The sequence below is a fragment of the Peromyscus eremicus genome, chromosome 8a (genome assembly GCF_949786415.1).
Source record: "Peromyscus eremicus chromosome 8a, PerEre_H2_v1, whole genome shotgun sequence".
NCBI classification, from domain to species: Eukaryota; Metazoa; Chordata; class Mammalia; order Rodentia; family Cricetidae; genus Peromyscus; species Peromyscus eremicus.
The window spans coordinates 87163144-87177488 of record NC_081423.1 but is presented as its reverse complement, the minus strand read 5'-3'; the positions used below and the strand labels follow the sequence as shown (position 1 = coordinate 87177488).

General features: G+C 36.8%; 1 protein-coding gene across 1 annotated transcript in view; it reads right to left on the bottom strand.

Annotated features, from left to right (window-relative positions):
* LOC131917107 (uncharacterized) overlaps window positions 1–14345 on the bottom strand; it is a 159412-nt gene that overhangs the window by 102874 nt on the left and 42193 nt on the right. The window contains exons 29-34 of the mRNA XM_059270741.1: window positions 10200–10250; window positions 8623–8727; window positions 8016–8069; window positions 7015–7119; window positions 1113–1166; window positions 281–385 (exon numbers count right to left, since the gene is read on the bottom strand). Of these exons, the coding sequence (XP_059126724.1) occupies window positions 281–385; window positions 1113–1166; window positions 7015–7119; window positions 8016–8069; window positions 8623–8727; window positions 10200–10250 (474 nt within the window). The remainder of the gene's footprint in view (window positions 1–280; window positions 386–1112; window positions 1167–7014; window positions 7120–8015; window positions 8070–8622; window positions 8728–10199; window positions 10251–14345) is intronic.

The following is a 14345-nucleotide window of genomic DNA, read 5'->3' as shown; positions in this document are numbered from 1 at the left end:
TCTCTCTCTCTCTCTCTCTCTCTCTCTCTCTCTCTCTCTCTCTCTCTCTCTCTCTCTCTCACACACACACACACACACAAAAAAAATATATATATATATATATATAATACTAAGTTATCTCCTTCCTTCCTTCCTTCCTTCCTTCCTTCCTTCCTTCCTCCCTCCCTTCCTTTTTTTTTCAGAAAGGGTCTTACTATACTATACATCCATGGCTATCCTGAACTCTCTATTAGCACTAAGTCCTTTAAAAATAACTGATGTTAATATTTGAAATTCTCACCATTGACTGGTAGATTTTTTAGCAGCTTCAACATTTCTTTTTCTGTGAGTTCTATCCCCATTTTTTTAAGAACATTTTTCACATCGTTGATATCAGTCTCTCCTCCTTCAAAACACAAAATAAAATAATTTATAAATACATCCTACTTTTAAAACACACATTAAAAACCATCTCATCTCACCTTATTCCATATTAATTTTACTGCTTGATAAGGAGTAAGGACAGGTGTAATACACACATTTACACACACACACACACACACACACACACACACACACACTCACACACTCACACACAATTGGATTTGTGAATGAATGTTTTTGCTTAATGCTAGTGAAATGCTTCATTTCATATTAATAAAAGTAAGACAACACAGCTAAAACTTGGTGTGGACTACCAATACACAAGAAAAAGAGGCTTACACATACAATTTCCTAGTGAATTGGGATTTTACTGTCCAAGTAAACAAGTTATGTCAGGTTTTTGAACATTTTGATTGTGAGCCTAGCCTTTAACGGCTGAGCCATCTCTCCAGCCCAAACATTTTTAAATAATAAAATCACCTACATCTTTATCAGAGTTTTACTTTATCATTCAATAACTTAATCTAGAATTTTTTTTCCTCCATAGTGAAATATTTTCATGTCATATATAAATATCAAATAACTTTCTACCAAGATACAAAACTAAAAATTTATTACAAAACTAAAGACAATAAAAAACACAGTTCTAGGACATTAGATAAATCAGACAAAAAAATTTATCATACAAAAGATAAAGTGGTAAGACAAACTAAATATAATTTATAATTTGATTTAGATTAATCTATTACCTGTGAGAGCTTTCACTTCATCCATCAGCTTAGTAAGTTCAACCTTCCCATTAGCTGTAAGTAAAGGTTAAAAAAAAAACAGAAAGATTCAGCATAATGGAGAGTTATTTAACCATAAAAAGAATGCTATTTCATCATTTCAACCAAATGGATGGACCTGAAAGACATCATGCTAAATGAAATTAATCAGAAGCAGAAAGAGAGGGTTCTACAGCCCACCCCTGACCCCACCCTCAAATGTGTCAGGTTTCTTGTTTTGTTTTGTTTTTTTGAAAAGCCAATAGGAATCTAGGAAGAGGGACTTCTAGAGGGTCTGATGGGTAGGGAGGGAAGGGATAGTTGGAGATTAGATAGTAGGTGTCCACATTCAGATACAAGTACGTTCCAGCGTCCTAAGGAACAGTGAGGGGCCTACAGCTCATAAAAACCTAAAATATATTTTTTTAATTACTAGAGGAGAAGAAATGAATGGATCTAAACACAAAGTAATAATAAGGACATGGAAATGCTAAAAAAATATAGTATGTGTTATCACACTATAGGCCATTTGGTAAGATTTTAAACTTCTTTAAAAGAAAATTTTAGAGTTTTACAGAAAATTTAAAAAACTGGATATTTTTAAGAAACAACTTTTAATAATGTTTACGTTTATAAGGTTATGGGACATTTTAAAATTTATAAGGCATTTTATTAAAATGTCTTTGTTAATATATGATCTTGATAAATAGATAAAGGGTTAAAAATTAGGACCACAGCTAAACTCTAGAGACTAAAGTATCCCTATGTTATGATGCAGTAAGATGGTGACCTAAGCAGTTTGACTAGAAACTTGGAACCACTGGCTTAGAAAATGTCTCTCCTTACTTAAGGTCTATTCAAGTGAACAGAGACTGGTTTGAAGATACATGTCTAACCTCCTTGTTTTTGCTAGCATTGTTATACTGTAGCTATTTTGGTGAACCAAGTCATACAGGGAACTGTTACGTTCTATAATGGCACACTATGTAAGGATCAGAAAAGTTCCTAGTCTCTTTATAGACTGTGTTTATGAGTTAAAAGTCTTATCTTGATATTAAAAGAGCTTCAATTCAGAAATTGTTATATATTCAGATTAGCTTCTTATAAATGTTTTCAAAGTTAAGCCTAAAACAAACATTTGTCTAGTTTAGATATACTTACCAGATAATCATCCTCAAATGCTTCAGAGATCTGAGAATATGGCATTTAAAATGTTTAATAAAAAAAAAACTTTTCATGATAGAGAGACATGCCAGCTTCTGGAAATACCTCTATCTCCTCAAAAAAAGATGATGGAATCTTTTTGTACACTGTAAATATGTATTACTCTCACTGGTTAATAAAGAGCTGACTGGCCAATGGCTAGGAAGGATTTTTGGGGCAGAGAGAATACTGGGAAGAAGGGCAGAGTCTCAAGAATTGTGAGACGCAGTGGAAGCAGGAAATGAACATGCCATACTGAGATAAGGTACCAAGCCGTGTGGTAGAACATAAATATAAATATGGGTTAATTTAGCTGTAAGAGCTAATTAGTAAATAAGAAACACAGAGCCAATGCAGAGATGAAAGCCCAAGAGGTCAGAGCTAAGAGCTAAAAACCTTACCCTTCACTGCTGCTGCTGTCCTCCTCAGCCAAGAGACCTACATCCTGTGTATCTGTCTTTATATAGACTTTCTGTTCTGCCTTCTCATTGGTTGTAAACCCAACCACATGACCTCCTCGTCACTGCCCATCTACACAGACCTCAAGGTCTTCTATGGTTGGTGTTGAGATTAAAGGCACGTGTCTCCATGCTGGCTGTATCCTTGAACACACAGAGATCTGCCTAGCTCTGCCTCCCAAGAGCTGGGATTAAAGGCGTGCACCACCACCACCCAGCTTCTGCTATGGCTTGTTATGCTTATGCTATTAGCCCTGACCCCCAGGCAACTTTATTTATTAACATACAAATAAAATCACATTTCAGTACAAATAAAATATCACCAGATGCCTGTTAACTGCTTTTTCTACAATGTGGATTTCAATATAATTGTAATGTTAATATATCCAGAATGTTTATCTCCTTTGGTAAACTAAAATTCATGTAAGCTTCAAAAAACCATAAAGTCCTAAGGCTTGGATCCACCTGTCACAGGTCAAACAAAAAAGTTCCAAATGCAAGGTTTTTCTTAAAGTTCCTGAATTTTAACTAATGTCCCTAGTCTATAGCTCACAGATTTCCACTTGACTGATAGACACCATCCAGGGAGCATCTGCAAACTGCAAGTGGTTGAGCTTTAGACTTACACTGAAAGCTAATGTGAACCAGCCCAGCTGATGTGATTGCTCCCCTTCCTGTCCCTTTACCTGGATCAGCTAAAATCAGATGCTTCTGATAAATGCCCCATTGCCCAGCCTTTGACTAGACTTTGAGCCTTCCTGGGCCCTGACAATCAATGCTCCATTTCAGCTGGAAACAGCTATAGAAGAGAGTACATCGTCCCTGCCCCTGTAACAGGCTGTAAAAGGCTAAGTCAAAAGCAAACTCTCTGACATAGGGAACAAAATGGCTACCTATAATACCAATTGATATACCAAAAAAAAGGGCTCAGATTTATCTACAGACAGATTCATTAACTAAAATGAATAATATGATAGGATACTTGTCCTGTTTTATGCAAAACAAAGATCATACAGTAATAAAATGGTAATTCCTATTTGGGTACTATTAAGCTGATAGTTATTAAATCCAAATACAAACTGGTACCCATCATAGAGTCAAAGATTTGACCTAGGATACAACTTCAGGGGAGAATGTTAGATCCAAAGTTAACCTATAATCTCCACTTGCCCAAAGACCAAGTAACTTCTTGGGATTCTGGGAGTCATAGTTCAGAAAAAAAAAAAAAAACAAAAAAAAACCAAAAAAAAAACCTTCCCAAGGACCAGGCAATTTCCTGGGATTCTGAGAGCTGGAGTTTTTGGAACATAACAACAAAGCCTCATGGGAAAGTACGGTGGCCCATGGGTTTTGCTTATATAAGCTCCACCAATACATTTTTCAAGGCCACTCACTTGGAAAATTTCCAAGTGATGGTCCTGACCAAAAGTCCATCTTGGTCAGTATTTAATACTTTTAATAAAAGCTTGCTTAAATTTGGCCAAATTGGTGGAACTGATTTTTCAGGTGAATTTCAGGATTAATACTAGCTGTACATTGTTACCACTCACCACACCTGGCAGACTCTAAAGAAAATAGCTTCATTGTTTTTGTACAGTATAGTACAGAAAAATAATTTTTGAGTTTCAAAATTATTCTTGTATGACCATGCATCTAGAAATGCCACAAAATAATAACATAGATTGGAATTTTGCCTTTGGGTTGACTAACTTAGAGAATAGGTAGAGAGGTATGAAATTGAAAATTCAAAGTGCAGGACTTACAAAAAATTTCATCCATTTGTTTTCATCTATCTATTAATTTCTTTCCACTATATTTTTAGTTTTATTTTTAAAAAGTATTTTGTTTTTGTTCTTACTCTTATTCAGTTTTACTTATATATCTTTCATTATCATGTAGCCATACTTTTATACCTTGCTTTTATTTTCTTCTTCCTCACACTGTTTTCCTTTTTGCTCTTTTTCTCTTTTATTGAACCTTGCTTCCTTTTCTCTTCCCTTGCTTCATCCTTTACCTCACTTATTAATTTTCATATTTTATTCTACCACAGTTTTGCTGTTTCCTTTTCCTCGATAATAGACGGTGTAGCAATTGGTATAACTGATTTTAGCTTTATTTCTGTATTTCATTTGTTCTGGTGTTCTTGCTGTTTCAGTGATCTCTTCATCTCAGTGGTAATGGACATTGAGCCCACAAGAGAAGGATGATCACTAAAGAGATCCCCATATAAAACCTGGAAGAACTGTCCATCTGAATACATATGCAACCTCAACTTAAAAAAATCAAGATGAAAATTCAATCCATCACAGTGTGTAGGGCATCGTAGGGCAGACCATTGCACCTCATGGTGGTTGAGGAAGGACAAAAGAAGACTCATGGGTCCCCCTTCCTTTTTATTCTGTGGGATGCTGTCACCCACATTCAAGGGTGTATTTGTCCCTCAGTTAATCCCTCTCAAGAAATATCCACATAAACACATCACAGACGTGTGTTACCCATCACCTGGGTAATTCTAAATACAGTCAAGTTGACAGTGAAGATTGGCCATCACAAGGTGACCTTGTCACATGTATTGGGGTAATGGGAAGAACACCCACAAAATGGGAGAATGCGTGACTAGTGAGTGACACCAGGGCTTCTGTGTCTGACTGGAGCTTTAAAGTTAAAAAAATAAATGAGTTTCCCAAATGAAATGAACACATGCATCATCTGAGAAGAAATAAAATAATAAAAAAAACAGAATAAACAAAATTAAAGACAAGAGATCAAAAATTCTTGCATATGTGTGTAGTTAAGACTGTGAATGGATATGATTCTTTTGTCTAAAGAGCAAGCAAAGGATGATCTGGGAAATGAAGATCCTGGAACGTCTAGATTGTCATGTAAAGCATGTTCCCTGATAGGTCTTGACATGCCCCTGAAAAACAATGTGCTTACTATTTGAATTAGGTCTGAATTTTAGATAAATCATTCCAGCAGCTCAGTGGATGATGTATTGCAAAGGGAGCAGGAGCGGAGGCCCAGGAATGGTGAAGCAGCAGTGGCAATGGAGAGACAGCTCAGTGGTTAAGAATACATACAGCTCTCAGAGAGAATTCAAGTTCAGGTTGGGCGAATCACAACCACCTGCCATTCCAGTTCCAGAGTATCAAATGCTTTCTTCTGGACTCTATGGCAACTACACTCACATGTATGTACTTACACACAGACACATACACATAATTTAAAAATTAAATAAATCTTTACAAATGAGGCTGGAGAGATGGTTCAGCAATTAGGAGAACAGAGTATTCTTCCAGAGAACTCAGGTTCAATTCCCAGTACCCACATAATAGCTCACAACTGTCTATAACTCCAGTTCCAAGGGATCCATTGCCCACTTCTGGCCTCTGTGAGCACTAGGTATATATATGGTGTATGCATATACATTCAGGCAAGTTAATCCATACACATAAAATAAAATAAAAAAAAATAAAAAATAATAAATAGTGCAAAAATTATTTTTTAAAGACAATATGGAGAGAACAGTTATACTGTTGTTACAGAGGCATCAGCTGGAGGTGCCAGGCTTGAAATATGGTTGGTGTTAGAGAAGAACAGAAAGGGACAAACTGAGGAACTACACATGCGCCTTTAAGCCGATTTTGGGAGTAAGGGGAAAGAATGTCAGAGAGGATGACAGTGTAGTTAAGTATGGATAAATAAGTCATGAGTGGTCATCAAGTGAGAAGACGATACAGAGGAAGCTTGAAAGGAAAGGGAATGAATTTCAACTTGGAAATGCTGAGAGTTTCTAAAGGATCACTCAAGAGGTTAGGTCTGGTTGGCACACAGCGTTATGAGTCAGAAGCTCGGCATGGACTGGAACCGAGACAAGGACCACAAAGCTCATGAGTGATAGATAAACCCTAAAGGGACTGGTTGAGGAATATTGTTTATTGAGGTCTTTTGAATCTTGTGTTTTACTCTCTGAATATCTGTTCTGTTCCTTATTTTATTTTATTTTATTTTTTTGGAGGTTAGATAGCAGTCCTGGCTTACTCTCAGGAATACCTTATCTACTTTGAGATGGGATTGATGACTTTGGGATTTAATGAAATAATAGGATTTCTTTTTTATGTTTCTCCAATGTCTTTTTGAGGGGGGAAAAAGCAACTTTAGAGATCCTTGTATAGCTTAGTGAAGACACAATAAGAGACACACAGCAGTTCTATAGGGCTCACCATCGACTGGCAGGGCTTCTGCTAGGTCTTTAAGCTCCGCCTCTGTGAGCTTAATCCCCATATTTTCCAGGATGGTGTCTATGTTATTGACGTCAATTTTCCCTCCTTTTAAAAACATTAAATTAGAAATGTACAAAAGTGAATAATTTAAAACATTATTTAAACAATCACATACTATTGCTTGATTTAATGAACATATGCTAATGTTAAAATGAAAAAAAACCTTGATGATTCTCACATATATATATATAATTTTGGTTTTTCGAGACAGGGTTTCTCTGTGTAGTTTTGGTGCCTGTCCTGGATCTCTCTCTGTAGACTAGGTTGGCCTCAAACTCAAAGAGATCCGCCTGGCTCTGCCTCCTGAGTGCTGGGATTAAAGGCGTGTGCCACCACCACCTGGTACACACACACACACACACACACACACACACACACACACACACACACACACACACATATTATTCTGATTCACAATATGAATACTAAAACACCAGTCTGACTGTGCTGGAGAGAACAGATGAAGTTTATAGAGTTAAAACATTAAAATCAGAAGCTGTCTCCCTAAGGTTTGTTGTTGAGTCAAACTCATTGGAAATCCTCACTAGAGTTACTCATGCCTCTTTACCAGCCATACATTTGAACAATAAAGCTTACTCATGTTTTCTGAAGTTTTGAGTTCATTATTACCACTATTGCTTGCTTAATTAACAAAACAAACAAATAAACAAAACAAATCAAAATTAGACAACCAAAAAAAAACAGAAATACCTGAAGTAATTCTTTTGGAGTAAAATTCGGGAAATTCCAAATTTATTTTGGTTTAAGCAAAGATACATCTAGGACACAATTTGGTAAATTACACATATATTTAAAAACGTATTAAGCACAAATAGGAAATGGCCTATAAATAAGAAACAGGATTTCCTATAAAATGAGTTACTATCTATACCATGAGATTTTTGAGAAAATTCTGTTTTCTTACTAATTCTCTAACTTACCTTTGAGAGACTTCACTTCATCCAACAATCTATTCTGAAATACCATTTCATCATCTACAATAAAGTAATATTTATTACATATTTTTATAATAAAAATCACAAAATTTTAGTAGGCATTTATTTGTGTCATGGATATTAGTGTTTTATTTCACAACAGAAGTATTATTAAAGACTATTACATGTACTATGATTATATAGAATTTAAAAATGATATGTCCCTGGATATTTGCATCACATTGCCCTCAAATATCAATGAATTTGGGAATAGGAAATTTCTGCTTCATGATCAATCTACAGAGTCTGGCATTGGGTACCATTTTCAGTTGCTCTGTGGTGTGTGAGATACACGCATAGCTGATAAACTTCTATGATACCAAAAATACATATTTTTTTCTCCTTTTATTTCCCTTCTTAGTTTCTCACTCTTCACTTTCCTCTCTGTATTTTTTTGTTTATACAACCTAAAGCCTTTTGCATAGCCCTTAATAGCACCTAGGACTTATGGCTGAACTTATGCTCCAGCAATTTTCACAGAGAATTAAGTAGAGTTCCTTCCACGTCTCCTGCTACGCCTTGGTGACGCTCCAGTAGTGTCTTGGAGGCTTACCGTCCACAGGCAGGGCTTTCTGTAGATCGGACAGCATCTTATCTGTGAGCTCAATGCCCATGCTTCCCAGAACATCTTGGAGATCACTGATAGCAATCTTGTTACCTTTGAAAAGACAGCAGTGTTGACATTAGGAAAACTAGATATTTAACTGCACTTGTAAGGCATGATGTACAAATTAAAGTTTACTGTTTATACAATACTTGTCTATGTAAAACCAATGGGAGAGACATTTAAATATTGTCCCCACTGTTAGTTTGAAAAAGAGGTTTTCTAATTTTGTAGACTTGACAAAGTGGCAGGGATAAAAATATATATAACCTGAAAATTAGATGTCTAATCAGAAATAACCAGACATTTCTACAAGTATACTTCTTTTGATTTAAAATGCAAGATTTAATATTTGGAGCTGGGTAGTGGTAGCTCACTCCTTTAATTCCAGTACTTGGGGTGTAGAGGCCAGTCTAATCTATAGTGCAAGTTCCAGGACAGCCAGGGCTACACAATGAAATCCTGTCTCGAAAAAACAAACAAAAAATAAATTAATAAAATTAATGTTCCTCAGAGTAACAAAAACATTTTGAGTCTCCAAAATTGTTTCTTTGTTTTTGAGAAAGGGTCTCACTATGTAATCTTGGCTCTCCTGGAACTTGCTATGTAGACCAATATGGCCTCGAACTCACAAAGATTCTCCTGCCTGTCTCCTGAGTGTGGGATTAAAGATGTGTATCACCATGCCCAGCACATATGTCCAATTTTTTCTTGCTATTTGCTATGATTTTCTAGGATATATGTTTATGTATATGTATATTTTAATGTGCATATTTATATGATAGTAAACAAAGTCCCCCATATAGAGTGTCCAAGAGAAAACAAACTGCATTTCAATGCTAAAATCTTGATAATCTAATACCTACTGATGGGGTATCAGAAGCAGAAGCAGATGAATTTTATAATAGTTTATTGTTGTAAATGTGTATGTGGATGGTGCATTTGCCTGTGTGTGTGTATGTGTGTGTATATGTGTGTGTGTATGTGTGTGTGTGCGTGCATGCGTGCGCGCGTGCGTGTGCCTGTATGTATGTGTGTGTGCGCGCGCGCGCGCACGCGTGCGTGTGCATGTGTGTGTGTGCATGTGTGTGTATGTGTGTGTGTGTGTGTGTGCGTGCGTGCGCGCACACGCGTGTGTACACATGCGTGTAGGCTGGAGGCTGACCCTTAGTGTTTTCCTCTACTGCTTTCCTCCTCATTCTTCTGTCACTGAACCTGGAAGACAGCAATGGCTAACGTGGTCCTGGAACAAGCCCCCAGGATCCAGCGTCTCCACCCCCAGCACTTCAGGTACATATATGTGTTACATGCCTGACTTCTAAGTGAATGTTTGGGATTTGAATTCAGTTCCTCATGCTTATGAGCCAAACTCTTTATCCACTGAGTCATCTCCCTAGCCCCTAAAGACAATTATTCTTTAGCAATAAGTAAAAATGCAGAACTTAAAAGGTAGTACACATTACTGATAAAATGCCACTTAAAACAGCAAAGGATGAGAGTTTCAGTATTATGTTAAACTTACCCACCTGTAAAGGCTCTCATTGCGTTGATCAACTTTTTCATTTCAATTTTTCCAGCTGTAAGAAAATAAGCATTCACATATGGACATGATCCTAAGACTCAGAAAACATGGCTTATGCCATTAAATTAAAGAGTATCTATATATGCTAGCATTTTAGAATATTTTAAATACTTCATAAGCATGAATTAGGGGTAAAAACATTTAAATATGACAAATACAAAAATTCACAACCTATCATCTTTTACTGCTCTAAGTAATAAAAACTTTAATAATGACAGGATAAAATCTAAAGTAGATTGTTTCAAGCTTATAAGGGCTATTTACAATTGACAACTAAAAAACTATTTTTAGATTTTTATGCATACAAGTGTTTTGTCTGCATGTATGTCTGTGCATCATGTGTCTTCTGGTCTCCACGGAGGTCAGAAGAGAGTGTTGGATCCCCTGGAACTGAAATTCTGGACAGTTGTGAGCTGCCATGTGGGTGTTGCTCCAAGTGTAGCAAGTGCTCTTAACTACTGAACCACCTCTCCAGCTAATTGACAGTTTCTTTTTAGGACTAAGAGAAGGTACAATATATATACCAATATTTTAATATAGATTTCAGAAATGGCTCCAATATAATTGGCCCATTCTCAGTACTTCTTTGACAAGGAGGAAAACTTTTCTTTAGTTTATTTGCATTGCATGTATAAACTGCAAATAATTTTGAGGGCATTTTTGCCTTCACAGTATGTGTGGACATTATGCAGAATAAAAAAAAATGGTGTGTGTGTATCCCACATTTTAATTTAAAATATGATTTATTTGGGGGCTGGGCAATAAATTTACATCTTTTAAAAGTCAAGTGCTCAAAGGAATATTTTATCACATGATTCTCTAGGGATCTCTGGTACCCCATCTCCTAGTAATCTTGTTCACTTTAGAAGTAACTGCTGTGAGCACCTTCCCTTTAACTTACAAAAATGGATAAATAATAATTGAACATATAAATATAGTGTGTTGTGAAAGAGGTATACACTGTAGAAAGCTAATCATGTAAATAAGTCACCAATGCACCTGCTTGTTTTCTGATGAGAATGTTAATAATTCACTTTCAGCAATTTAAAAATATACACTATTATTTTTGTTTTTAATTTTTTAGATTATAATATGCTTAAAACATTTATCCCTTCTCTTTCCTCTTTCCATTCTTCCATACACTCCCTCCCAGCTCTCTTTCAAATTCATGTTCTATTTTTCCATTAATCATTATTACAAGAGCATATGTATACACATATATTCCTAAATATAACATCCTTAGTCTGTACACTGTTACTTGTATGTATGTTTTCAGGGCCAATCATTTGATATTGGATAGCCAGTTGGTGTGCTCTTCTCTGGCGAAGGCTATTTCTTTCATTCCCTGTATTCCTTAATTGCCTGTAGTTCTTTTTGTAGTGTTGAGGCCTCATGGGCTTTTCCCCATCCACTTTGGCACATCTATTGGTGTTGTCCTTGTAAAAGTGTACACTACTAACTGTAGTAAACATGTTGTACAACTCAATAATGCTCCTATAAAATCAGAACTTTGAATCCTTTAAACATATATCTCCTACCTTTCCTACCCCAACTCTCTCCAATCTGGTTGCCTGCCTCCTTCCTGTCTCCCTTTGGTTCTATGAGTTATACTTCTTAAAGATCCAGCATAAAGAGAGACACACAGCATCTGCCTTCCTATGTCTAATTTTCCTCCATTGGATTGATTCTTCTTGGGTCTTCTCTCACAGCACCAGGAATGCTAATAGAGGGGGACTGTGTGTCTAGGGATTTGTCCCTCTCTTCTAGGTCTCTATGAGCTTTTGTATTTCTATGGTATTGTTTGTAATGTCTCCAATTTTATTACTGATTTTGTGTATTTTAGCTTTCTTATTATTTTCTTTATTAGGCTAGCTAAAGGTTTGTCAATTCTATGTTCTCAAAAGCTTAACTTTTAGCTTTGTTGACTTTCCCATTGTTTTTCTAGGCTGTGTTTTACTGATTTGTACTATACTCTTTATTTATAGCCTTCTAAATTTGGACTAAATTTTTTTTCTAGTTTCCTGGAGCATACCTCTTGGTTGTCTATTTGAGACATATTTTCTTCTAAAAGTAGTCAGTAATCTTTCTTCTTTTCTCCTCCCCCTCCCTTCCTCCCTTCCTGCTCCTCTTCCTTCCTTCCTTCCTTCTTTCACTTTAACTTCCTTGATGTGGAAGTCTTGAAATGGCCTCAATACTCACTATATACATTTGGATAGTCATGAACTCTCAGTGATCTGCCTCAAACTCCTAAATGCTGAGATTACAGGCATATGCCATTTATGCCCAGCTACATTTAATCTTTCTTTTCTTTCTTTATTTCTCCTTCTCCTTCTCCTTCTTCTTCCTCCTCTTCTTCTTCTTCTTCTCCTTCTTCCTCTTCTTCCTCTTCTTCTCCTTCCTTCTCCTCCTCCTCCTCCTCCTCCTCCTCCTCCTCCTCCTCCTCCCCCTCCTCCTCCTCCTCCTCCTCCTCCTCCTTCTTCTTCTGTAGCTAGAGTTTTCCTGCCTGGCCCACAGTCAGGACAAATCTTTGTCACCCGCCAGTCCCACAGCTGCTCAGACCCAACCAAGTAAGCACAGAGACTTATATTGATTACAAACTGTATGGCCGTGGCAGGCTTCTTGCTAACTGTTCTTACAGCTTAAATTAATCCATCTCCATAAATCTATACCTTGCCACATGGCTCGTGGCTTACCGGGATCTTCACATGCTGTTTCTCATCATGGCGGCTGGCAGTGTCTCTCTGACTCAGCCTTCCACTTCCCAGCTTTATTCTCCTCCTTGTCCCGCCTATACTTCCTGCCTAGCCAATGGCCAATCAGTGTTTTATTTATTGACAAATCAGCAACACATTTGCCATACAGAACATCCCACAGCATTCTTTTTCTTCTTCTTCTTCTTCTTCTTCTTCTTCTTCTTCTTCTTCTTCTTCTTCTTCTTCTTCTTCTTCTTCTTCTCCTCCTCCTCCTCCTCCTCCTCCTCCTCCTCCTCCTCCTCCTCCTGCTCCTCTTCCTCTTCCTCCTCCTTCTTAACCTATTTTGTGATCTTGTATATGGTCTGTCCTAGAGAACTACCCATGTGTTCAAGGAGAATGTGGATTCTGGTGATATCAGATGCTGTGTTCTAAAGCATATGTTTCCTTATTGATTTCTTGTCTAAATCTGTTCATTGCGAAACTTGAAGTGTTAAAGTCCCCTATTATCACTGTGTTACAGTCTGTTCCCTTCGTCTGCTTTATTAATAGGTGCTTTTCACACACAGATATGCTCCAGTGTTGGGTGCACATATATCTATTCTGTATCCTTTATTATAGTTTGGTCTTTGTCACAAGCTATGGTGAAAGGAAAAGGTGACACTTCTATCATTCCCTCCTACTCCTTGTCTACACTGCAGTCTGAATAATTAAAGATAGCCTGATAGCTGTATTCTTATACCTTTACCCAGCTCCAAACTCCAATTTGTATTTTTTCCTGGCATGCTAACATTACTTTCTATATTGCAATTTTGAGCTTGCCAAATAAAATGTATTATTGGTATAAAGTTACTGAATATTCTACAAGTTATTCTTATTTTAAATCTGAGGGTTTTGTTGTTGTTGTTGTTCTTTAGATTTTCTCAATACTTCCTTGTTGCCAACTACAGCTTAGAAGTTGTCAAAACCATTAAACCCTGCACAAGACCTGCCTGCACAAGATCAAGGCCATTATCAACCCAACATGGACAGGGCAGGAGATCCCTGGACCCTGAGGAACTGTTAGAGGGTGATGGCTGCTGAGGGAAGGAGAGTCAGTTTCCTTTGGTATTGTCGCCTGTGGTAGGTTGCTTTGGAGGATGGTCCTATCCTCATGTGCATATGGACGTCACTAACTGTAGTCAGTAGGTCTTAAAAAAAGAAAAGGAAAGGAAAGGGAAGAAAAGGAAAGAAAGAAAAGAAAAAAGAAAAGGAAAGCATGAAATTGGGAAGAGGTTGGGAGAGAAGCCTCTGGAAGGAGCTGAGGGGAAAATGGGGCGTGGATATATTTTAAATATATTTTATTCATGTATGAAATTACCAAAGAATATAAATAAAAATATTAAATTAACAAACAAAAA